Genomic DNA, 26,242 nt, shown 5'->3' with positions numbered 1-26,242 from the left:
TGATATTTGGCTCTGTTGACTAATGAGTTTGCCGACCACTGAGCTAGAGAAATCACCTGCCATTAAGACCTTCATCCTTAATTCAAAGAGGTTCATTGGAGGTTTCAGATGCTAAGACTAAGTAAAAGGCACCTCTACCCTTGATAACAGCCGTATTGCTGCCCAGAGTGTTGCTTTCAGATGGGCATGTGGTTCCAGTTTCAGAAAGAAGCAAGACAACACTCCATTTTTACAATGGGCGAGGCCCTTTCCCATGCCCCCTCCTTCTAGCTCTCAATAATGGGTAGCTGTTATTAGTCCCATTTTACAGATGGGGAGATTGAGGCAAAGCCAGGGTTTGAACCTAGGCTTTCTGATTGACATCCACGGCTCTCTCCACACCTCACAGTCAAAAAATAACATATATTTATTGAATACCAATGTGCCAGATGTTATCATCACAGGAGGGTAGGGCAGGGGTCACACAGACTGCAGACCCTGCCCGCATGCTGCTCAGATTCTGTTGAGGGGATGTGCTTTCTTTATTGAAACCTTACCTCCCAGAGTTCAAAAGACCAAGCCACTCCCGGGGTGCAGTGAGGTGACCTGCTGGCTTGTGGCTCCCATAAAATCAACTCTCCACAGAGAGGCCAGAGGACCTTTTAAAAGAAGTTGGATCCTACCACCCCCTTCCTCAAAGTCCTGAAAATGCTTCCCTATAACCCTTCGAAGCAGGTCCCACGCCCTGTGTTTCCACAGTAACCCCGCTTATCCAAACTCGCAGTGCAGGTCGGGTCTCCGGGGACTCCTCAGACTGTCTTTCCTCCCGGCGCCCCGTGATTTGCAGGTTTTAAAAATGTGCTGATTTGGTCTGCTGAGCCCGGAGCTCGCACTTCCTCCCATTTAAGACCAGGATGTGAAACAGAAAGCCAGGAAAAGGACAACCTGGTCACAGGACGTGGAAAGGGTCACTGTGAGGTGAGAAATTTCTGACGTTAGGGAATTTCATCAGAATAATCAGAATGGAACAGGAAGCTGGTAGATGACAAAGTAAGTTGAATTGCTATTGCTTTTGAGAGCAATTCCAGAAATGTCCCCCCAACATATTTGGCAACACAAGACATGTTGGATCTGGTTGCGTCTCTTGCTCCCCATGTCTTCCACTGACTTAGTCCTTCAGAAATGCTTTCTGTCACCCCATTCCTGCTTTTCTTTTTAAAAACTGAAGCATAATTCACATATGATAATATTCACTTTTTAATGTGTATAATTTAGTATATTCACAAGATACTACACTGCCATCTCCATCTAATTTTAGAACATTCTCATCATCCCAAAAAGATACCTCCTACCTACCAGCGGTCACTCCCCATTGCTCCCTCCCCCTCAGGCCTGGAGACCAGGGACTACTTTCCTTCTCTGCTTAGTCCAATATTCCATAGATGCGTGGCTCTTCACTCAGCCTGATGTTTCCCAGGTTCACCCATGTGGTCACGTGTCGGTACTTCATTTCTTCTTGTTGCTGAAACTCTTCTGTCATCAGGAGGCACCATGCTTTTGTGTATCCGTTCACCCACTGGTGGTCACTGGGTAGTTTCCACCAAGTGGCGATTATGAATAGTGCAGCTATGAGCATCTACATATAAGTTTCTGCGTAGAGGTGGGCACATCCTTAGGAGTGGACCTCATTTTCTTCTGCTTTCCTCCTGGGAGATCTTTGTGGACCAAGTGCACTGACCTGGCTTTCCGGGCCCCACTCATTTTCCAGTATTTCTGCCCTCAACAAACTGCCTCTTTCTGAGGGCTGGTCTGCTCAGACCCCCAGGGACTCCTTGGCTTTGCTCACTGTGGTGCTCAGACCCACAGCATCCAAGTCCTATTCCTTCTTCAAATCCCGGTTCAAGACCCACTTCCTTCAGGAAGCTTCCCAGATGGCCGAGCTCATCTGCGTGTGCAGTCCCTGCTGAACTGAGTAGCACTCAGCGTCTGCACCCGCAGAGCGGGGCCCTCTGTCCCGCACCTGGCCTGGGGCTCCCCTCACTTCCCCTGAGGGGAGGAGCACAAGCATCAGCACCTCACGGACAAGGGTGTGGGTGCCAGTGCTAGCTCTCACTGGCCGGGTGGTCTCTGTTGTGCTGGACCTTTCTGAGCCTCGCTTTCCTTACCAAGGAAATGGGGACAGAATGGTAACTACCATACCTGGTCAAGGACTGTTCTAAGTGCTGATGAGATAATATGAGCCTGAAGGCATCTAGCACGCCTTGGCGCCTGGCAAACGCTCAGTGAATGGCATGGTGGCATTGGTGGGGGCACTGATTGAAGAATATGTATATGTATGGCCCTGTCTTTTCTAACTGAAGGCTCCATAAGTACCAATAGTCCTGCCTTCCATTTATTTGTATCCCTTATGACATATTCAGCACAACAGTTTGAATACTGCTGGGTTCCAGAAAATATGTATTTATTGATCATTGTATTGTTAGAGAAATTCTCCAGTCGTTTCAAAAGGTCTCAGATTTTTTCTTTCCTCCTTGCCTCAAGCTGCCTGGTGGCATTTCTACTAAGTACCCGGCTCGGCTGGTTCGGAGAAGCCAGAGGGGCTTTTGCAAAACACACGGCTCCCTTCTCCTGGGGGAGGAGATTTTTGATTACGAATTAAATATTTTGAAATCATAGGACAACAGAAGCATAGAGTTGGAATAAACTTAAGGGTTCTCTGATCCCAGGCCCTTATTTCACAGATGTAAAACAGTAAAATTCAGTCCAAATCATACTGTAACCTGAATTTAGCTATTTTTAATTAACTCTTAAAATTATAGAATACCCACATTGTAAAAAAAAAATTAAATGGTAGAAAATATTAAATAATAAGATATTTCCATCCTACCATGCCTGCACCCTTGTCTAATTTCCCAGAAGAAAATCTTAACAATTTCCTGGCTACCCTTCCAAAAATTATGTATATATAAACAATGTATGTAGGGACATCTTTCCTAATATCTGTGGTGCTCTGCTAGTTTCTCATAAATCTATCTTGCAGATGTTTGCATATTAGCAGATTCAGATCTGCTCCGTTCTGGTTTATGGCTGCATGGCGTTCTGTGTAAGGATGTACTTCCATTTTAACCAACTCCTTCAACTGCAGACATTTAGCTCGACTCCACCTTTTCTCCCTTTAGCATCAGAGCTGTAGCCGACATCCTTGTTTCTGCATCTCTGTGCAGGAGAGGCTGTGATGCAGCCTCCATGACTAGAACTGTGAGTGTGAAGACACAGGACCTCTGTGCTGCTTTTTGCTGCTTTTATCGCTTATTCTCACAGCCTCTCAGGCAAGTCCCAGCTCCATTATCACTGGCAAGTTTCCTTACGGCTCGGAGCCTCGGTTTCCTCACCTGGAACATGAGGCTAATAGTACCTATAGAGGGTGGTTCTAGGGACTAAATGAGGAAGGCTCTGCCTGGCAAACTCCTCCTCAGTTCAAACATCCCTTCCTGGGAACCCTCCAAGGCTCTCCCAGGCTAAAGGAGAGCCACCCACCATTCACCCTCATCATGGCCCATTCACAGGGTTTCTGACATATTACTTTAAGTGGAACTAATTATGTCCTGTCTCCTCGGCTGGATGCAAGCGCCACGCAGGCAGGAACCTCATCTTTCTATTCATTCTTCTATTTCCAGCGTCTAGTGTTGTGTCTGACCCAGCGTGTGCTCAGGGAACATAAGGTATCCCCCCCAAAATGTATGCACGCACTTGAATACTTATAAAGACACTGTTTATTAAAATACATTTCATTTCAAAATTGAGCTATCAGCTGTTAAAGTGTGTGTACATTTTGGGGGGACACTTGTGTTTGTTGAATGAGTTCATTAATGAGCCTCACTCTGTAGGCATTGTTGTTAAGTCCTCCCAAGAAACTGAGATTTGTAGTGTTATTCCCCCCACTTTAGAGAGCAGGGACACAGGGCTGCAGAACGGTGAAGCTGGCATCTGAGTCCACGCTCATCTCCCTGCAGCGACCCACAGGGTCGCCTAAGACCATCGGAAAACACAGATATTTACATTACGATTCATAACAGTAGCAAACTTACAGTTATGAAGTAGCAACGAAAATAATTTTATGGTTGGGGGTCACCACAACATGAGGAACTGTATTAAAGGGTCGCGGCATTAGAAAGGTTGAGAACCGCTGCTATAACATAATTTCTAATGGCCTTGAATTATTCTTTACCCCAAATTCCAATTGGGGGCGGTGGGGGGCAGGGGGCGGGGGGAAGTGCCCAGCACATGCTGCTGCTGAAATGCAATGGGCGTGCCTCCCTCTGAGCTGTAAAGGCGCAGCTGCCTGGACCATTCTGGGGGTACTGTGGACTCTGGGAGTGGGAGTTTCCAGACATGGACTCAGGCTAGGGACATGGGGCCAGAGGCTCTCTGGGGCCCTCAAGCGGAAGCAGGCAGGGCCGAAGAAGCCATCTCCAGCCTGTGACCATCTTTCTCTGCCTGGTGGAGCTGTAACCTCGTCCCACCGTGCGCCTCTAGGCAGGCGACACTTTGGGCCTCTTCTAGGCTTTGGTGAGTGCTCCCTCTATGTGTGTACTCCCTCTCTCTCTTTTTTTTTTTTATATACCATTACTGGTTACATTTTTATTATAAAGACCAAGCCTGCCCTCATTCCTCCTCTAATGGCTGGGAATACCACAGAAGCTTCATTTCACGGCTTCTCAGTACAGCTTCAAAAATGATCCCAAGGTGGTCCGGTGCCCAGAGCTAATCCAGAAATGCCTCAAGGCCAAGGCTGGAATTGCCAAACTCAGAGCCAATTAGAGCTTCCCCAGGAGAGAGAGGGGGATCTTAGTGGCATTCAGACAGCTGCCGAAGGCAGAAGCAATTTTCCTGGGGCCAAAGAGCACACCCAAGGTGTAACCACGGACTCCTGAGCCAATCAGAGTTTCCTACATGGAGGGTCTAGCCCTACAGCCAGTATTCATACAGCTGCCTGTCCCTGGGCCAGCGAGCGCTAACCAGGGCAGACAGTGTTTCTGGAGCTAAATAGAGCTGTCTGGTAGAGGCAAAGGTACCTGCTCCTAAGAGACAGTGCAGAGGAGTGAAAGGGCTTGGCTTTACAGAGAGGCCTGCCTCCCAGCCACCCCACTGAGTGGTCAGATGACCTTTAACAGAAAAGTCAACCACTATTCTGAAGCTCAGTTTATTCACCAATAAAATGGGTATATCCCAACCTAATGGGGTTATAATGAGCATCAAAATGCCCTAAGTAGGTGCCTAGTAAAAGTTAGTCACCTCTTTCAAAGGCTTGGCTGCTACAAGATGGATTCACAGCCTCCTATCAAGACTCCACAATATTGGAAGGCAAGGCGATGCTCTGCTTTGCTTTCGAATCCCTCAAAGCAATAGCTTAAACCAGTGGTCGGCAAACTGCGGCTCGCGAGCTGCGGTTTGCTGCTCTGTTGACTAATGAGTTTGCCGACCACTGACTAGACTCTCGATTCCAATAATTACAGGCTGTTGTTGTTCCTTGTGATTAATCCCCTATCCCAGGGGTCAGCAAACTCATTAGTCAACAGAGCCGCAGTTTGCCGGCCACTGGCTTAGACCCACGACTATGACTCCTACACAAAAATCCCAGTGAGTTTAGTTAGAAATCCTCTCTTGGTCTTCCCTGACCACGCAAATCGATGGGAATGCCAGGGCCCAGCATCCTGAGCAGAGCCTAGAGATGCAAATTATTTTAGCCCCAGCCAAAGACATCATTTTTGTAATTCTCTTGTCTTGTCACCCATGGAGTGGCCCCTCAGAGCTTCTTGCTTTTTGCCCTTTGAATCAGAAAGCCACAGTTGTGGAAGGGACACTAGGGGCCATCTCATTGCACCTGCCCCTCCTCTGGACAGCGGCTGCCAGGGCTGGCAGGGCCCAGAGATGGATGCTGTTCCTGCCGATATGAAATGCATAATTAATGAAACCAGAAGAAGGAGACAAGGTGTGTTCCAGGCAGGGTACAGAGAACAAACCCGCTCGCACAGGAGGCGAGGAGAACATGGGCTGAGCAGGACAAAGATAAGGTTGAAAAATGGTCCTGTTCTTGAGTGCTTATCAATAAATATCTACGAAGTCTCATTAGAAAAAAGAGACATTTCATTTTGTAGTGCTGGCCACTCTCCAGTGCTACAAAATCTTGTGGGGTTGACCGCCCTAGGCAATGTCATGGTGACCAGCAAGACGCCTCCCTACAGTCCTGATTACTGAGAACTGACATGTGAGTTCCCAGACCCGACACATTTAGAACCATCATCACCATCACCATCAAAGTGATACCAATGAGTATAATTATAATGAAAGAATATAATGTTCCTGGCGCTGTTTTAAGAACTTTAAGTGACTTAATTCATGTAATCCTCTCCACACTCCAATGAGGTAGCTACAAGTAGCATCATAATTTGATGCTGAGGCAACTGGGGCACAGAGAGGTCAAGTCATTTGCTTAAAGTCACACAGCTCATAATCTCAAACAATCCATGTATGAAACACCCACTTCTCTGGGCATCTCTCGCATCTCCAGCCAGAGGTAGCAACGTGGACTTTTCCACAGGCTTTGCAGAGTTGGTCCTTCTTGCCTGCGTTTTGAGGAGCTATCATGTGCTAGCTCCAGGGACATGCTCTAAGGGGCTGTGTCTCATGGAGGCCCCCGGTCCTGTCTGAGCACAAGTGATTTCAGGAGGAATCGGGAGTCACAGAGATATACTGAGAGCTTTATTTTTCAGTGTCTGTGAGTGAATAGAAAAGTAAGAAAATGTGATCCATCTTTAGAAGGTGGTGCCCACTCTGACAAATGAAGCAGTGCGAGTCTCCTTAACACAAGATCCATTATGCAGTCACATTTGCATAAGCTGCTCAGCTATTGACTATTTAATCAGGGGCCTGATTCCAAACCCTGAGTACTTCCCTCCCTGCCCACACCCCTCTGAGGCAGCACAGAGACAGGGCATACCTGTGTGTGTACTGGGATGTGTCTGATGGAGCAACCAGCCCAAGATGCCCACTCAGGTGCCTCCTACTCACCTGGAACTCAAAGTTCGTGTGTTCCAGGAACTTCTGGTTCATGATTTCTGCAAACTTGTTGATAGCTCTCAGGAAGACCCTGGAGGAGGAGAGAAGGTCATCAGGCCATCCGAGCCCTCAATCTCAGGCAACCCTCCCCTCCCCCAAAGATCCCACAGAGAGCGCCCCGAAGACCCAAGGGAGAGAGAGGTCAGCCGACCCACTTACCACCTGCTCACACTGTAGACCTGGGGTCACGTTTGCCTGGCAAGAACTCAAAGACCATCTGTTTGACTTCCGTTAGTAAATTTGTACTAGCATTGCCTTTTGTTTAAACTTCCACATGCTTAGGGCAGAAAATTCATGCCATCCAGAAAGATAGGGAGAGAAACGGCCCCCTCCCTAGACAAACAGAAACACACCACCGAATCCTATCTATCATCTAAAGTAAACCATCGTTGGCGTTTTGATGAATGCAATCTCAGAGGTCTCCCCAGACTCTATGCACAGCTGATATTTTACAGATACCGTTTTTGATGAATGGGGTTAAACGATAAATGCTGTTTCACAGCCTGTCTTTTTCACTCAGCAATACACTGTGTGTTCCTTTCATGCCAGTGAACTCAGATATATATCACCCCTTTTAATCACTGAGAAGCGTTCCGTGGTGTGGCTGTGTCGCCCTTTATTGAATCAGTCATTTACTGTGGGACCTTCATGTGGTTTCACAGCCTTTTCTGTTCCAAGCAGTGTGTCAGTGACCCTCACCTGCACACCTTCACCTCCCATCTCCACACCTCTTCTCCAGTCTTCCCCTCAGAGTGGACACACTGGCCACAGGCTATGCACACTTAACATTTTGATGCCTGTTGTCCAATTGTGTTTATTCTTTTAAATATTTTTAAAAATGTATTTTTATTATTTTTATTAATTTCAGAGAGAAAGGGAGAGGGAGAGAGAGATGGAAACATCAATGATGAGAATCATTGACTGGCTGTCTCCTGCATGCCCCCCACTGGGGATGGAACCCTCAACCCGGGCACGTACCTTTGACCTGAATCGAACCCAGGACCCTTCAGTCTGCAGTCTGACACTCTTATCTACTGAGCCAAACTGGCCAGGGCAAATTGTGTTTCTTCTTAAATGTCTTCCTGTCCGTCCCTCCCTCTCCTGCCGAGCCCCACTAACTGGTCCTGCAGCCTCCTGTCTCTTGCCCCTTCCGCCTCAAGAGCCCCTTGCCCTACCAGTCAGTTCCAATCATGCCAATCCCCCCCATCCATGCCCACAGGATAAGTCCAAGCTCTTCTCTCAAAGCCAGTGCCCTCTAGGATTGGAGCCCAGCCTTCCTTTCTTCTAGACTCGTTCCTCACCATTCCCTTGCGCTTCTGGTTGTTTTCTGAGTTCCCAGACATGCTCCACCTCTGTACAGAACACCCTCCCCGTCTAACCTCCATGGAGCAGGGTCTGCCGCATCCTGTGTCCCCGAAGGATACTCACTGCCACTTCCTTTCCCAGTATTCATCACGGTCTGGGGTGGTTATTAGTGTGGCTCAGTCATGTGCCTCCTCCGCTGTACTTCCTTTGAAATCAGAGTCTCCCTCCATGAGCTCATCTACTCTCCAATCTATATGCCTTTGACTCGCAAACGTCTATACCGTCACCCCTGGCCTCGCCCTGGCTCCAGCTTGCATCCCAGCTCTCTGCTCTCTGTCGTCACTTGGATGACTAATAGGCATCTCAAACACACATGTCAAAACCCAGCTCCCGTTACCTGCGCTCTTTCTGTAGTCTTCTATCCCAGCTAAGGACAAGCCCGTGCTTCTGATTGCTCAAGGGGGGAGACATGCCTTTGGGAGCATCCTTAACTGTCCTCTTCCTGTCACGTCCTACACTTGGCCTGTCAGCAAAATCTCTTAACATTATTTTCAGAATATGCCCAGAAATTGACTACTGCATGACCCCGCTGCCACTGACCTGACCAAGCCACCGTCATGTCTCTGCTGGGCATGTGCAGGCGCCTCCCAACGGCTACATGCCCGGCTCTGGCCAAGTCTCCACTGTGTGTGGACGTGCTTGTAAAATCTTAGCGGGCAGCGGCCAGATCTCACCTGTACTATTGCCTGTAATTTTTGATGGACAGTGGACAATCAACAATTTCCCTATGGAGTGGCTCATCCAGGGAAAACGCCTATTTGGCCTCCCTGAGACGCAGTGGGAAGCCAGTGGAGGAAGTATTTATTTGAAGGTTATTGCTGTGCATAATGACTGAAACTCCATGCTGCGTAGGAACCTCGGGGAGACTGTACAGAACCCACCTGCACAGAGATGTGTCCCCTCCCAGGGGTGAGGGGGCGGGGTCATGTGTCCATTAATGCCAGCCCCTCGCAGGTTGAAAGTTGCTCTTAGGGATGTTAAGTCCCTAGCACTTCCAGCCTCCCTGCAGGCGCCGAACACTCTCCTGCAGCCAGAGGAAGCCCAGAGAATGAAAGAAGTAGGGAGCTCTCAGGATGTACGGGGCATGTCTACCAAAGGGGCAGGTGTTTTGGGCCAAGGGCAGGGCACCTACAGCAACTGCTGGATCGCTCGTTGCTCGTAAGGAACCCTCAGCTAGGTGAACACTCAAATGTCTGTTGAACAACGAGGGCAACGCATCGGGATCACAAGATTTGTACAGACACATGTGACTGGATATAATTTATGGCTTGGCCACTTCCCCTCTCTGTGGGTTTGGGACATGTTCGTGTCACCTTTGATGGCTCAGTTTCCTTGTTTGTGAAATAGCAGTAATGTAACCTCTTCCACAGGTCGCTGTGTGGTAAGTGCTGAGCATAGAGCCTGTTATGTTACACGGCGCCTGGGGAAGCTGTGGCCACTTCAGGACCCTCCGGTCACTGCCTTCTTCTCCCGCAGGCAGGGACTGACAGCAAAACCAACAGGCAGACGACAAGGAGCGGCCGGCCACTGGTTCTGAGGCAGGCAGGACCATGCAGCGACAGGAGCCAACAGTCCCACAAAGTCCGCCATCCCGTCAGGCTGCCAAAACGTGGCATTTCTTTGGTTCGGCTCTTCTGTCACTTCCTAAGATGCCTTCCAAGAAATATCTATATTTTCTCCTTATAGATTAGAATCTGATTCCCCAGAGGGAACTGCACTGAGTGGCTGTCATATTATGTAGAAACCTTTCAGACTCGCTAATACGATACCGACATGAGGAGTCTGACTCGTCGTCGTCGGCAGCAACAAAGTTATCAGCAGTTTCGGTAACAGTCATTCGTTTGATTGTTGTCCTAAACCTGTCCCCAGCTCTCAAAGGCCCATGCTGATGGTGGGGACTGGTGGCAGGTAGCAAACAAAGTTTCCTCTCTCCGGATTCTTCTGCAGCCACTCTATGGAAATCAGAATATCACCCAATTTTAGTTTCCCATGTTTGGGTTTGGAAAAGTCGTTCTTTTTGTCTCCTCCTCCTTCTTCCTCTTGTTCTTCATCTTCTTCCACCACCTCCTCCACTCTTCCTCCTACTCTCCTCCTCCTCCTTCTTTTTTTCTTTTTTCCTCCTCCTCCTTCCTTTTCTTCTTCATACTTTTCCTCCTCCTCCTCCTTCTCTTCCTCCTTCTCTAATTTCACTTAAAGCCTCAGCACTAATATGGTGAAGTGGTTTAGAATGAAAGCACATTCAACTCTTTCTGTGACTTTCAACAGTGAACTTGACTTGTTGAAAGCAAAGGTCACCATCAGTTCTCAGCCCAACCCCTCCTGCATCTTAGCTGTGATGTGTAACAGCTCTATGAGATCAATAACTGTCCCAGCCACAGCTGCCGAGGACACGCTCTGTGCTCAGTTCTTCGTGTGGGTTCTTTCTTTCTTTTTAATTCTCAAGTGACTTCCTGAGCTGGACACTGTTTCCGCTTTAGAGGTGGGAGTTTAGGTAACTTTCCCAATAAGCCAGTCAGTACACCGTGGACCCAGGGTTTAAACGAAGGCATGCTGCCTCCAGCACCTCACTATTTAACTCCAGGCTCTTCTGTCCGCAAGGAAATCTCTGTAATTCTGTTCAAGCCACGTTGTGCGCTCTCTTCGTTAACAACATCAGTGCTGGGAGTAGCATCGCCCCCTTCACAGACCCTGTGCCAGGTGCTCTGCAGACAATATTTCATTATATTTCATTTAGTTCTACAGACGGAGGCAGATGCTGTTATTACAGCCACTTAACAGAAGAGGAAACTGAGCATCAGAAAGATCAAATCATCTCCCCGCATTCACACAGCCAAGAAGCAGCGAGTCCAGTTCCAGTCTGGTGTCTCTCTCCAAAGCCTGTGCAGTTAACCTGGAAGATGCCCTGGCTCCCTGGAGGCAGCCTGCATGGTCTCTGGCACTGGGCATACCCCTTCTCGCGCCGCCATGCACAGGGCCCTGCACGCTGTGCTCCGGGCAGCCTGCTGCTCCGCCCGAGCTGGATGGGCGCAGGGCCATGCGACTCAGGCAGTTTCCCTGTGTGGCCAGCAGCCTATGAGTGATCTTTGGGTACCCAGTGGGGGTACCCAGGCCTGGAGAGTAGTAAATCTGACCTTTCTAGACAGTCCAAAAGCAGGACAATCGGGGAGAATGCAGGCAACTTGGGCCCTGAGTGGGAGCCAAGAGCAGATGATTCCGTGAGGAAGCAGAAGCCACGTGCAAGGGAAGTCAGCTGCTGGAGCAGGAAGAACTGGCGGAAAGAGGGGCCAGCCCCAAGGTCGGCGTCCTGGAAAGCGCTTGCCAGGAAGCCTCACTGCAGCACTGGACCTCCTCCTCCTCCTCCTCCTCCTCCTTCTTCTCCTGCTCCTCCTTCTCCTCCTCCCAGGCAGCACAGATCCTTGTGACTGGAGGCTGCCAGGAGTCCCAGTGTCCGCTCCTGAGTGTCCCATGCACAGTCCTCAGGCTGGACGTAGGGAGGGAAGGTGCACACAGATGCTCTGGCCTAGAGCTGGCTGCCTGACCTCTGGAACCTCAACTGCCCCTGAGTAAGATGAGCGTGTGTGAAGATGAGAGGAGAGGCAGTCTATGAAGCCCAGGGCCACTACCTCGGCACATGGGAGTCCAGGGTCGTTGTCCTTAACTACCCGGCACCTTGCTGCTCTGAGGCAGGAGGACCGGAGGGTCAGCCCGAGTGCCCGGACACTTCCGTAATTTAGGATTCCAGCGAGGGACACAGCAGGCTCTGGAACCTGGTGTGCTGTGGCCAGCCACATGTCGGGTCAGGTAGGCTGTGCTGGCTAATGAACCCATGGAGACCTCCTTCTGGGTGACCATGGGTTGAGGGGGGTGGGGCCTACAAAAGGAGGGGCACATAAACTAATGTGTGTAGGAGGAAGGGAAGTGGGCACCCATGATTTGTCAGACGACTGATGGAGCCTGCACAGGACTGCTGGGCACTGCCCTACTCAACCGCCTACAGCCAACTCCTGGGACCCTACTACGGGCCTATTATGTGCTTGAGACGACGTTAGACCTTGAAATACGTCACTGATAAAGGTAGACAAGACCCACCCCAGATTTGCCTCCTCTGTGAAATATTTTGGGTATCCCCAGACCCCTGGAATGTGAAAAGTAAAAATAACAGCTAATGCTTAGGAAATGCTTGCTATGTATCAAACACTGTTCTAACTACTTTATATGTATTGTTTCCTTTCATTTTGGTCCCCACAAAAGTCCTCTGTGATGGGTACTGTTATTAGCCCCATGTAAGAGTGAGAAAAGCTGAGTCACCATGACTAAGTAATTTTTCCCAAGGTCACGTAACTAATTAAATGGTGGAGGCAGGCCTTGAACCCTGGCAGTCTAAAATCCTATCCTATCTTCTCTGGTCACTCTCTGTGCTCTGAGCGCCAACAGTGACTGCAGCACTTGGTCACCGTTCCCTGGGCATATCACGGTCTCACCAACTAGGATGCAAGCCCCTCACTCCTGGGACCAAAGCATAAATGGGTCTCTCCACTCCCTAGACCCCTGGATGTCACGACACTCGATGAATATGTGTGGATGATTCCATTTAGAGCAACTCTAGGGATGGGTATAAATCCTCAAGCCTCCTCAAAATGCTGGATTTCCCAACTGAGGTGCCGACAGAAGAGGACAAAGGAGGTTCCTAGGCAGAATTTTGTTAATTGACAATATTATAAAGAACTCAGTCATTTAAAAATTAAACATGTCCCATAAATCAGATCTTTCTGAATGCTGCCTCTTACCAAAATGAAAAATGCTCTAACAGGCGGCCGTTCTCACAGTAGACATGTGACTATGTCTGCATACACAAACAGCGCACAGCCATGGGGACCTCAAATCTGGAAAGTGCCATTCCCTCCCCTAGCAAGCAGATACATTTTGTATGACTGATGCATATACAGTATAGATCATAAGTGGTAATAGAGAAGTTATAAAAACAGGTACCTTATAACAAATATACATGGAAGGAAGGAAGGAAGGAAGGAAGGAAGGAAGGAAGGAAGGAAGGAAGGAAAGAAAGAAGGAAAGAAAGGAAGGAAGGAAAGAAGGAAGGGAAGGAAGGAAAGAAGGAAGGAAGGAAGGAAGGAAGGAAGGAAGGAAGGGAGAGAGGGAGGGAGGAAGGAAATTGCAATGTACAGACTGACCAACACATGAAGTTTGCCTCGGCTGCCTGAATGAATGGGGCTTTGGCTCCATTATTTTTGGAAACGGTGCCCTGGGGAATACTGATCTGGTGCATGATTTTTGTTTGTTTGTTTGTTCAGTTTACATTGAACTTTTTCACTAACTAGTTGCATGACCTTGGGCAATTTACCTTTTCGGGCCTCTTTCAGCTATCTGGGCCAATAAATATACAGCTGGCGTGTGTGTGCAATGATCCCAGCCTCACTGTTTTACAGGATAAAGCAGTAGAGATTGAGAGCATGGGCTCCGATTGCGTGGCTTCTCTGTTTCTTATTAGCAGTGTAACACCGAGTCAGTTACTCATCTCTTCCTGCCTCATATGTAAAATGTGGATAACAATTCTACAACACAAAGCTGCTGTGAAGGTTAAATAAGCTAATACATGTAATGCATTCATGAAAGTGGTGGATCTAGGTGCTCAATACCTGTTAGCTATTATAACATTTTACACAAAAGGCAAAACCAGTGATAATATGTCCAGTGTCCCATCACTGTAGGGGAATCACTGTGGCCCGCAGATGCAGGAATGCTACTAACTAACCTATGAGCCTGCAAGGGCAATAGGTGTCTTTTCTGGTTGAAATTAGGCACATGCTTCTCTAGCCCAAGGCTACCTTTGCTTCTGCACCTGGAGATGCCAACACTTCCCTTTGGCGAGTTCCTCCGAGGTTCCAGCACGGTGCCAAGGAGATTCCAAGAGATTAAGTGACAGAGCTAAGACCTCTGAAACCCAGGCTGTGTTTCTGAGATATAAATACTTAGCTGATCCTTAAGAAACACAAATATTTATATTTTGGAGACAATTCCACTTTCACAGATCCCTTAGATTATATTCTAGTATTACAGGCATAAAGAAGCAAGGGCTACTATATCATCTCTGGCGGCCTGTCCCCACAAAAGACTAGAGTCCACGGCGAGCTGTGATTTCCGGAGGGAACATTTCTCCAAAGCTCTTCCCGGAGTTTCCTCCAGGATGAGAGAAGACAACTCAGAAGTGTGTGTGTGGGGGGGGGGGGCTGGCCTGCTCAGGGCTCCCATCCCCCTGACCTGTGTCAGCGGTGAATGTCTCTGCATTGCTTTGCCTGTCCATCATCCATTCCTCCTTCTCATAACAACTCCCAGATTTTCCTTGGAGGATGATTTCCCCTACCTCCCCCTTTGCTCTTGGACTTTGGGTAGAACTAACCATAGCCGTGTCTCCCCCTCCCCCACCCCGAATTCCAAAGGTGGGTCACGTGACTAGCATTTTTCATATGCATGTGAAGAGGGAATTACAGTACGGTGGGAGTAAGGTCTATAATAGGGGCATGTATGGAAACACAGAGAGGGAACACATTCTCTTATCACAAGGGGGTCCTAAAAGGATACACAAAGGAGCAATGACAGGGTCAAGAATTTGAAGGATGCTTTCATGCTGAGTTGGGTCCAGAAGGGAGGAGAGTCATAGTTTATGCAAAGTCATAGATGGATGAAACCGTAGATAACGGTGAATAGTTGAAAGTATCTGAAGTGTAGGGTGAGTCATAGATGACTCACCCAGGTGCTTCACGTAATTTGGCAAAACGCCAAGACATTACTGACCAGCTGGCAGACAGCAAAGGGATTCACACGCAGTTTAGGAGCTGGCTACCACCAAAACACGAGATGACTGAGCGTTGGCATAAGGCAGACAAGCTACATACTTTGCTGAGCTCAGTTCACAATGAAAGCAAGTCTCCGTGTTGAAAAATTACTCAGAATTTCAGGGTGGTGACAGCAGGGCATTACACCAGGCATGGGACCCTTTAGGGTAGAGAGTCCTATGCAACTGTACAGTCTGCATGCCCAGGAAGCTGGCCCTGACATAGGGCCAGGAAGGGACCTGCCTCTGATTCATGAGGTGGCCTGGACCTAACTTCCACCAACATTTTAGTCATTGCAAAGCCAGCCTCCCACCTACACGATGCAAACAGGAGAATCAGGTCAAGGTTAGTCCAGACTGAGAATTCTGACATTTTGTTGCTGGGCTGGTTTTCCTCCTACCATAAGCTGGGATACACCAACAGATACTTCTTTTGTCCTTGATTAACCTCTCCTCCCTTCCTCCAGTCCCCAAAGCTGGCCCCAGGAGCACTGTGGGCAGGTGTGCTTATCAAGTCACATGGCTAGGCACCTAGGCATCCAGGGAGAGGGAAGGCAGCTTTTCAGAGGACAGAAAAGGAAGGGACAGAGGCCAGCTGGGGCTGGAGTCAGCTCTTAGGCGCACATAAGATAGAAAGTCTCAGACAGTAGCCAACGACAAAACTATTCATACATAAAAGGTTCATAGTCTTCCCTTTTTGCCTCCCACTAAAGAGAGTTCTGCTTTTGCCTCGTCAGTTTCCCCTTCTTCCACCCTCTCCGGATATTTCTGTCCTTGCAGCCAATTCTTGGCTTCTGAGATACAGAACAAGCTTCTAGTGAGGGTAGAGAAAAGGGCTTTCCTTCGGAAGGACCTAAAACAGATATAAGGCAGCAAAGGCAAGTGAGAGAGAATGGGACAGGGGGTGGGGGGTGGAAGCCAAGAAGACCCAGTTTTAAAGAAGTTTGTGAGTAGGAATTGAGAATAAGGTTCTAAGAGAGACTTGGGTAAATCATGAAATCTAAGAAATACCAGAAGACCGGAGAAAGGGAATATTATAAAATATTGCTGAGTGTTATGATTTGAATTTCATTTGATGGAAATAATATTACTTGAGAGAAAGCATTAAAGACTGAAATTGTGTGTAATTACTTTTATCTAATGTTGAGGTGGGCCATGTGGGATCCGAGTCACACTTGAGCTATATTGGTATTTTATGAGATGTTAATAGGTATTATATATACACACAGAGACATACAAACACACACACACACACACACACACACACACACATATACATACACACATATATATATATATATATATATATATCAAATAGTTCCATGGGCAAGAAAACTGTGAAATACTATATCCTAAATCCTCAACTAGAGGATCACATTAGCATATTAAAGGCTCTGAGAAGTCCTGAAGCACAGAAATTCATTCAAAGCTGTTTAATCCAATACGTCCTAAACTTATTTTACCACATGTCACAGAATGTATTTTATTATTTTGAAAAAAATTAAAGTAATATAATTTTAATAAGGCTGACCTTAAGCTCTCCTGTCCCAAGAATTTAGGGAAGGCTTCACAGACAAAGTAGGATATTTTAACTGGTTTTTGAGCCCTGGCCAGGTAGCTCAGCTGGTTAGAGTATCGTCTCAATGTGCCAAGGTTGCAGGCTCGAACTCCAGTCAGGGCACATACAAGAATCAACCAATGAATGCATAAGTAAGTGGGACAGCACATCGATGTTTCTCTCTCAAATCAATAATAAGTAAAAAATTAGATTAAATCATTGATATTTGAAAAATGGAGAAGGTGGGGGAGTAGCCAGGTCAGCACATAAAAAGGCATGAGGAGTAAAAAAAAAAAAAAATTAAGAAACACATAAAGTTCAAGATTGGTGAGGAGTTTCCCAGGGATTAGAAGTAGAAAGAGAAGAGCTGGGACACTTGGATTTCTTTTCAGCAGGGAGACAGTATCCTGCCTTATCTCCACCAGCGTCCTTCCGAGTGACTGCGGGTGCTGGGGCCGCGAGGAGGCCGGGTGGCTCACCTGTTCTGAACCATGCTCATGGCCATCCAGTCTGAGGGATACACGTTCTTCCCAATGAGGTCCTTGAACATGATGAATGTCTCCATCAAGAAGTCCTGAAATAGTAAAAAAAATCACATCTGTCATCTTGTTTTCTAGGGACAGACTCAAAGCGCCCAGGTCTTGCTGGCTGTTTCTATATATTTTTTAGAATCTTTGGTGGGGCAGAAAGAGAAGGGGCACAACCTTTCATGAGGTAAATCCAATGAAGCCCACAGCAGTGGATTTTTAAATGGGAGTTGAAGTTGGTTACCGAGAGACTGTTTCACAAATACGAGTGGAGCAGGAACTCGAAAAGCGATAACACTCTCAAAACAAAGCACGATTAATTCTGTCTCTGGGAGTAAAGATATAAGTGCATTCACTGCTGTGGCAATTTTATAATCATCTCCCCAAATATGTATCTGAGAAGGAAATGATCTGCACTCTATGAAAGCATCGCAGGCCATTGAGCAAACAAACTATTATTAAAATGAACACCGAATTAGCAGTACTGTAAACACAGCTAATTCATGTGTCACGGACACCAGCCCGGGCGATTAGGGGAAGTGGGGCAGCGACCTCTCCCTCTCCTTCGCAGAGGTTCCCAGTGGATCGCAGCACACCCCACTGGGTTATGCAGACGACTGGACTTGCTCTCCATCGGTGGGGAATACAAGTGCGAGGCAAATGCAAGGAGCAGAGATCAGGACCACCGCCGGGGACCTCCTGATCTGCAGGGAGGAAGTCATGCGGCCTTCACCTGTGTGCTTCAGGTAAGATCTAAGACCCTGGGAAACCCGGCCGGGGCTTTCCTTGTGCCAGCCATTTTCATATGATTTTAACAGCAGAATCTTTGTTCAGAGAAAATCTTACTTGGAACCTAATATATAAACTAGATAAAAGTAGAAGAGCTGTGATTGCAATGTGTGTGTGTGTGTGTGTGTGTGTGTGTGATGTGTGTGTGTGTGTGTGTGTGTGTGTGTGTGTGTGTGTGTGTGTGTATGGGAGAGGTAGTGAGGCTGGGAGGAATGTAATTTGAAAATCACTGCTTCATAGTAAATTGCAAAATTCTGGAAATAAGATTGGTTCCTTTCCAGCAATCTTTGCTTCTAGGGGAAATTACCGCAGTGCATTAAGCCCCAGATTCGGCCTCGGCAGCATGGGGACAGCACTCCCCCAGAGGGTCCCTGTGACAATGGCGTGAGCACCAGAAGATGCTTTGCACAGAGCCTGGCCCTTGGTAAGTGCTGTTCGCTAAGTGCCCGATGATGATGATGGCGAGCATTGCTCTTCATCCTGATGTCACCTGGGGAGGTGCGGATACCCTCACAGGCACACCCCCTCCCTGTGGGAATGGAGAAGGCCTCTGGCTCATCCATGGTCAACCTGGCTTCCCAGTGAGATGATGTAGCGTGGAGTGAGGGTTGGAGCAGAGGTTCATACCCCGCCTCTGTCCCATATAAGCAACGTGGCCTTGAGCAAGCAGGCTGTCGACCTGGGAAAGTGAGCAGTGACACCTATGTCGTGCTGTCATGCGACACCTATGTCGTGCTGCACATATAAGAAAGTGTGTATGTGCAATAAATAACTCCCTTTCCCACCTTCCTTCCCATCTTTCCTTCCATTGGGGGTCAAAAATTGTGAATCTGGTCTTTTTATTTTCGTGTCCCAAGACAGAGAACTTGAGGGAGGGAAAAACCTATGTTTTTAAGCTTTCCTTTTGTTTTATATCCAGAAGGAGGTTCCATTTCTTGCCCATCCTCTCCAATAAGGACAGTCTCTCCCCCGAATAAATGAAAGGGTAGCAATTGGCTTCCTACTGATCCCCGTTGTATGGGGCATTCTCTGAGGCTTGTCCAATGCTGGTGCCTTTGGTCTCTCCAAGGAGAGTGGAAAGTGAGCCCCCAGGGCAGAACCCCTGAATCTGGCTGTAGTGAGGCCATGACAAAGGTGACCACGCTGAGGGCAAAGGGCCGGCTGTGCCCTGGGACAGCCGGGCTGGGCTCTGTGTTGATGAAGTCATCCTGGAGCCAGTGGATGCAGAGAAGCCAGAAGAAGAGAGCGGTTCAGAGGCCACCTTCCTCCATGCGTTTATTACCATAATGTCATATTAGCTGTCTGTTGCTGAGCACTTAGGATCTCAGAGCTGCGGTGCTCTCATTTAACCCACTTCCAACCCTGTGACATAAATGATATTATCTCCACTTTACAGAGGGGAGACTAAAGCTGAAGCGAGGTTAACCTGCCTATGATCAGCTAACTGGGACAAATCCTGGGTTCAAGCCCAGGATTGTGCTATTCAAACATTCATGCCCACAAGCCCCCAAATTCATTAACAAATGTTTGTTGATGAATCATGACTTGACCTTCAGGTCTCATCTCTGATGTGGGCATGTTCCAGAAGATGTGTACAAGCCTGAAGGGGGGTGAGAATAGCAAACCACGCAGTCCCGTTTGTAACTTGGACACACCCATCCTCAAGGTCCACAGCGGAGCCCTTCTTGTCCCAAACTCCTGAGAACCAAGTGTGACATGTCTCCCTCACACCGCCCGCCCTGCCCCCAGCATCCTATAGACTCACCACGAGCTCGGAGCTGGACTGGAAGGTCTCAATGTAAAAGGAGTAGTGCTGGTCGCCCATCTGGTGTAAGATAGCTGTCATACACGCCACAAAGTGACTCTGCAAGAAACAAAGAAAAGTGTCATGAAATAATGGAGAGGAGACCATGAGGTTCATCTTCATTTCTTTGACTTCAGATACCCCAACTATCCAAGGCAAGTATAAAAATGTCCCCCAGGGCCCTAGCCAGTTTGGCTCAGTGGATTGAGCGTCAGCCTGTGGACTGAAGGGTCCTCGGTTTGATTCTGGTCAAGGGCACATGCCAGGTTGTGGGCTCAGTCCCCAGTGGGGGGTGTGCAGGAGACAGCCGATCAATGATTCTTTCTCATTGATGTTTTGATCTCTCTCTCCCTCTCCTTTCCTCTCTGAAGTAAAAAAAATAATAATTAAAAAAATGCCCCCCAGGGATGAAGAATATATCCTTACCAGATCGTTACAGAAGACCGGAAAAAAAACAAGCCACGCTTAGAGAAGGGAGTTACATTTTATTAAGTGCAGGGCCAGAGAAAAATGTGCCTTTCAAATTCTGGGCCCCCCTACATGGAGGAAACCTTTTCTATTTATACTTTTCCTAGCTCTTTTGTCTCCCAAATTTGGAATGAGACTTCCGGGCCTTCTGGGAAAGAAGGCCTACATGCTGGGAAGGGGCCATGAGACCATATCTCAAGGCCTGACCTGGTGTCAGCACTGACAACTCTGTCTGGGGCATAGTCCACGGCCTCTCTGGAATGGGAATAGTCTTATTTTCCTTATTATTTAAGCAAGCAAGCGTTTACAGAAGCCAAAATAGCAGGGTTAAAATTTCAAACAGCAGTTTTTATATAAGATGGATGCTTCAAGATCAGCATATGAAACTTCTCTGTGAGGAAATGTCTCTTTATGGCTTATTCATCAGCTCATTCATCCAGAAAGCATTTACTGAGCACCTATTATGTGCCTGGGACTGGAATAGGAGCTCCACATAGAATACAAGGCCAAATCTTTACCTCTCCAGCTGCTTGGACATTGGGGAAAGAGCACTGTATTGGTGTCAGGAGATCTAGCCCATATCAAGATCCTAGGGACAGTTTGATTTTCTTGTAAATAATTCCACATGTCTAAGCCCCCACCTCTTTTTTTTTAACCTGTAAACTGGGATAATAATCCACCTATGTCTACCCCAAGAGGTGCACAGAAGAATCAAATGGTCCGATAGCACCTTGAATACCCTGCAGTTCTCCATGGACCACCATGAGTGAGCCTCTGGGAGGCCAGCAGCCATCAGGACCAGCACTTGTCAAGGGCCATGGAGGATGAAAGAAATGAGATGAGAAGACATGGCCCTTGTTCCCCAGGAGCTTGTGAACTAGTTGGGAAAGTTAAGAGTAACATCCATAACCGAAGGACTTGTATGCATGCATATAAGCATAACCAATGGACACAAAACTCTGGGGGGTGAGGGCATGAATGGGAGTGGGGTGGGGGGGCAATGGTAAGATATGTACACATATAATACCTTAATAAAAAAAAGAAAGAAAAAAAAATCATACACCTATGGATGAGGACAGTGGGCGGGGGAAGGGTAGGGGGTTGGATGGGAACCGGGTGGAGGGGAGCTATGGGGGGAAAAAAGAGGAACAACTGTAATATTCGGAACAATAAAGATTTAGTTTAAAAAAAAAAGAGAGAGAGAAACTAAAAAAAAAATAAAATAAAAGAGTAACATCCATGAGGGGACAAGTACAAGACCCTCAATCAGGAAGCAAACCCTGCCCCAGAGGGATTCAGACAAGAGGGGAGCCCATGCAAGGACTGGGGACCAGGTGGGTCTGGAAGGACCTGTGGGCTCAGAGGAGCGAGAGACATAGCCTTTCAGGCACCAGAGTCCATGTCTCACCCTTCCCTGCTTTTTCCCTCCCAGATCCTACGAGTCTGTAGGAATGTGTTTCCTGCTAGGTCTCGTGTCCGTAGGCAGGATTTAGGAAGATCTGTTCTAGAAACCTGGGAAAGGAAGTACTGACCACAAACCCACTGTGGGGTGGGGTGGGCCACTGGAGATTGCCTCCTGCAAGATTCCAGAGGGACTGCTCTCTGAGCCAAAGAGGCACGGGCAAGAACAAGGCTGAGGAAGATGGTCGGCTTGGGGAGGTGCGGATGTCTCCAGGGAGCCCCGCTGTTAAAGGGTATCACACACCAGAGAGGCGGGCCTGGAGGTACTATGCTTGAACCAGGAAAGCGGGATTGGTATCACAAATTCTGTCTTAGTTAAAAACAACAACAAAAAATCACACACAAACACACCCCAAAACAAAGAGACCCCAAACTTTTTCCTTTCTTAAAATATATAACAAATATGAAATGAAAGTGTTCTCCCAGATGACCGATTTGCAGTTTAGCTGGAAGAATAGCCCTGATGTCCCCAGGAAGCGCCTTCCATATCCCTCCACAGGAAGTCTTTCGGGAATCGAATGTCCCTCAAGTTCACATTCCCTAAAGTAGCTCCCAAAGACCAGGATTCTCATTTGCTTCCAGGTTCTTTCCAACTAGGATGTTGGCGGGAGTGGGGGGTGCGGGGGGGGGTGCTTTCCCTATCAGCAAGGCCAGCTATGCAAATAGTGGGGCTCAGATGATATGGAAATGCAGAGTCCTTGTTAAAAATTATTCAGAATTTCAAGACAGCCACAGGGCCCTCTGAGCACCAGGCCAGGTCTGCTAGTGACCATACACACACACGGATGCTCAGAAAGCATGCAAGCTGCAGACAGGGCAAGGCTGGACTCTCAGGGGCAGCAGTGTGGACGCTGTGTCTGGTGACGGGGACCCCAGCCTCTTCACCGGGGGACCGCCTTTGGCCATCCAGGGGGGTGAGCCTCTCTCCAGCTCAGGCCCCCAGGGATGGGGGTGAGTTTGTGCCATTGTCAGTCCCTTTCAAACCAGACAAGCACCATCACTGCTAACTTAATCAGGTCCCACTTAAACCAGGACACGAGCTTTATTACTGTGCATCTCTCTGGACAGGCTGCATGCAGGAAAGGAGGAATCTTAGAGTTTGGGAGGTGGAGTGTGTGTGTGTGTGTGTGTGTGTGTGTGTGTGTGTGAGAGAGAGAGAGAGAGAGAGAAGAGAGAGAGAGAGAGAGAGAGAGAGAGAGAGAGAGAGAGAGAGAGGCGGGGAGTGGGGAGGGAGAGCACACACACTATTTCCTACTCCCTCCAATCTCCTGTCTTCCTTCCTCAAAGAATTCAGCCTGTGGCCACTAGAGGTCTTTTCTTTCACATGGTAGCAGCCCAGCAGTTTGTTCGGCTTTTTATTTATTCCTACGTGAGCAGACCCACTACACTCCTTGCATCTAAACAGTGAAAATTACAACATGAAGGACTTACTATTCCTTCTCGTGGAGTAACTCTGCCGCTGGCCAGAGCCTGGATCGCTCTGCAAGGAACGGAGGACCTCCCCTGCAGGTAACGGCTGCTTCAAGGTAAGAGGCTGGGCAGGCTTTCTGTTCTGTGATGCACGATCCCGTGAGAGAAAATGCGATCGTCCCTCGGACAATAGTTTACTTTGAAAGCTTTGGCCAAATGGAGCCCTGGGGTTGGGCGCTGTGTGTGTGTGTGTGTGTGTGTGTGTGTGTGTGTGTGTGGTGGGAAATCCACCATTGTGAGAACCGCAGGCTGCCCCAAATGCACAGCACGGGAACGCTTGTCATTCCCAAAGGCTTGATTTGCATGTGAAGGGGGCAAAAAGGGCGGAAAACAAACCTCCCTGCTCAAGTTCACTGGCATTACCTTGAGAGGGCTGCATTGTCTTAAGCCTTGTTTAGAGAAACTTCCATGCTTCCTTTTAGAAAAACATCAAGAGGGGGAGGGGGACTGGTCCCCACCGAGAGAGAGGGGCCGGTTCTTGAAAGAAACCATCATCTTTGTATAAGGACCGGCTCAGGGTGTTACAGCTCACCCACCCATCAGCCTTACTGTCCCAGCGTGTCCCCTTCTCCGTTGTCACGGCCACGGAGAAACGCCCGGCTGGGTGCCTCTCAGTAGTGCTTGCGGTGAGACTGAAGTTTGGACAAGTTACCTGCATTTGGCTGTTAGTGAGAAATGACAGCGTTTCACTTCCCACTGGGAGCGCCCCTGTTTGTACTCGGGTGTCTAGCCCACCTTAGAACCACACCTGCCAGACATCCCACCAGGGTGACTGACTGATCCGTGAAACGGCTTGAGACACCAGCTGCAGGTTCGTATTTAGAAAGGGCTCCTCCAGTCATTTAAATTAAAACAAACAAACAAACAAACAAACAAAACAGAAAAACCTCTGTCGCGCAGATAGCATGATGGTTTAGCACTAGGCTCCTCTGCCGTGTCCCCCGGATCAGCAGTGTCCTCAGCATGGAAATCCACCTTCTCGCTTCCTGCCCCCCTCCCTTCTTACAAGTTTGAGATCTTCTACAGCCACCATGTTTTAAATATTTAGAAAGAGAGAGAGGAATTGGGGGTGGGGGGTGATGCTCGGACTGCATCTGCCTTAGCAACTCAGATACTCCTGACATTGGCACAGCTCAAACTTTATAGTGTAGCAGCCCGCACCCCCAGCCCTGTCAGCAGCCTTTGAGTGCTGCGTGGGGAACAGTGGGGTGGAGGGGTCCCCTGCAGTCCAGGCTGGTGAGGACCGCCTCTTCCCAGCCCTGGCCGAGATGCTGTAGTGGACGTAGATTTACTACCAAGGCATGAGGCAGCCACTCATCCATACCCAAGCAGCATGCCAGGCGCCCGGATGGGAAATTGCTTCCTAAAACAGAATACCAGGGGGACCTGCATATCAAATTCCGGAGAGAAATTGTATCCGAGACGCTGGCACAAGCTGGGCAGAGTCACCTCGGCTCCTCTCAGGGAGGTTTAAAACGTAGCTAATGAATCACAGCATGAGGAGACACGGTGTGAAACTAGGTCAAACGTGTAAAAATAAGTGCAATCATCCAGGCACTCGGCTGATGAGGGGCTGCTAAGCCTCTTCAGCCACCCAGACAATCAGGCCTCCTCATTAATTCAGCCCGGCAGTGTGTGGGAGGTCTCGCACACCTGGGAGAGGGCAGAAGCTCCAAAGGCAAACAGTCGGGGTCCCTTCACTGTGCCATGGCGAGAGGGCAAAAGAAAAACCCAGGATCGTGTGATTAATATTAATTAGCTGGGCTACTAGGTGATTGTGATCAGGAGAGTAGCCCTCCCCCAATCATTCTACTCCTTTGCATAAAAAAACCGTCATCATCACCATCACCATCATCACCACGTTGATAGCTTCCATGCACAACACTCAACCAAACATACCTATTTAACCAGCTCTGATGCAAACACACCTACCCACCAGCCAGGACCCCTGCAGTGCCAGGGGAACCAGGAAGAGGCTAAAGGTTTGGCCAACCTTGAAACACAAACACAACAGGGGGAGGGGCATGGCTGCTGCCAATGTGTCCCCCACTCACCTGAGATCAGTGGGAGTGATGAGATCGAAGAGGGGGGAAAACAGCCAACTTCGGGAGCTTGCTACCTAAAATGCCAACATTACTATGCAATACCAGCTGGTGACACGTTGCTATAGTAACTTCAAATAATGTGCACGACCAAAATAAAATAAAATAAAATAAAATAAAGTAAAATAAAATAAAATAAAATAAAATAGAGCACCCAGGAAAGGAGACGAAGGAAAGTTTGCGTGCCCAGGGAGGCTCACGGGGAGAGGAGACGTTCTATCTACTGGACCATCGATTTCCTTTCGAGACTGAAAGTGGCCGAGTGACACTTTTAGGTTGCTTCTCCATTTACCCCTACGTCTGCCGTGTGGTTATATAATGGATTTTATTCTTGGATGGAATTGGTGCTGGCTGTGTGGCGGACCCAGGACCGGAGGTGGGAGGCTGTGGTGTCAGGAAAAACAGGGCGTCTAACGCCCCTTCCTCCATTGGGCAGCTCAGAGTGGGAGCTTGTGGCGATATTTGCGGAGACTAGAGTGTGTGTTCCGTCTGAGCGACCGTCAAGTTCTGGGCACTGCGCTAGGGTGCTGGGGTGCAGCAGTGGGCAGGACAGAAAAGGCTGTGTTTTCAAGAGCTCCGAGGAGCTTACATCCGGTTCTGCCAGGATGTAGAGCTTCAGAGTGGGGGTCTAGGAGCTGGGCGGCCTGAGTTCAAATCGCAGCTCTACCCCTTACTAGTTGTGTGACCTTGGGCAGGGTCCTGTGCCTCAGCGTCGTCACCTGTGAAAGGGGCCAGAAATAGTCCCTGTGT

General features: G+C 48.4%; 1 protein-coding gene across 1 annotated transcript in view; it reads right to left on the bottom strand.

Moving 5' to 3' along the window:
• The window catches only part of DOCK2 (dedicator of cytokinesis 2), a 373,603-nt gene that overhangs the window by 63,655 nt on the left and 283,706 nt on the right, over window positions 1-26,242 (bottom strand). The window contains exons 28-30 of the mRNA XM_008147631.3: window positions 19,953-20,051; window positions 17,351-17,445; window positions 7,051-7,129 (exon numbers count right to left, since the gene is read on the bottom strand). Of these exons, the coding sequence (XP_008145853.1) occupies window positions 7,051-7,129; window positions 17,351-17,445; window positions 19,953-20,051 (273 nt within the window). The remainder of the gene's footprint in view (window positions 1-7,050; window positions 7,130-17,350; window positions 17,446-19,952; window positions 20,052-26,242) is intronic.

The sequence above is a fragment of the Eptesicus fuscus genome, chromosome 6 (assembly GCF_027574615.1).
Source record: "Eptesicus fuscus isolate TK198812 chromosome 6, DD_ASM_mEF_20220401, whole genome shotgun sequence".
In the NCBI taxonomy this organism is placed as follows: domain Eukaryota; kingdom Metazoa; phylum Chordata; class Mammalia; order Chiroptera; family Vespertilionidae; genus Eptesicus; species Eptesicus fuscus.
Note: the sequence above shows the minus strand (reverse complement) of the source record. Positions and strands in the feature narration are given on the sequence as shown.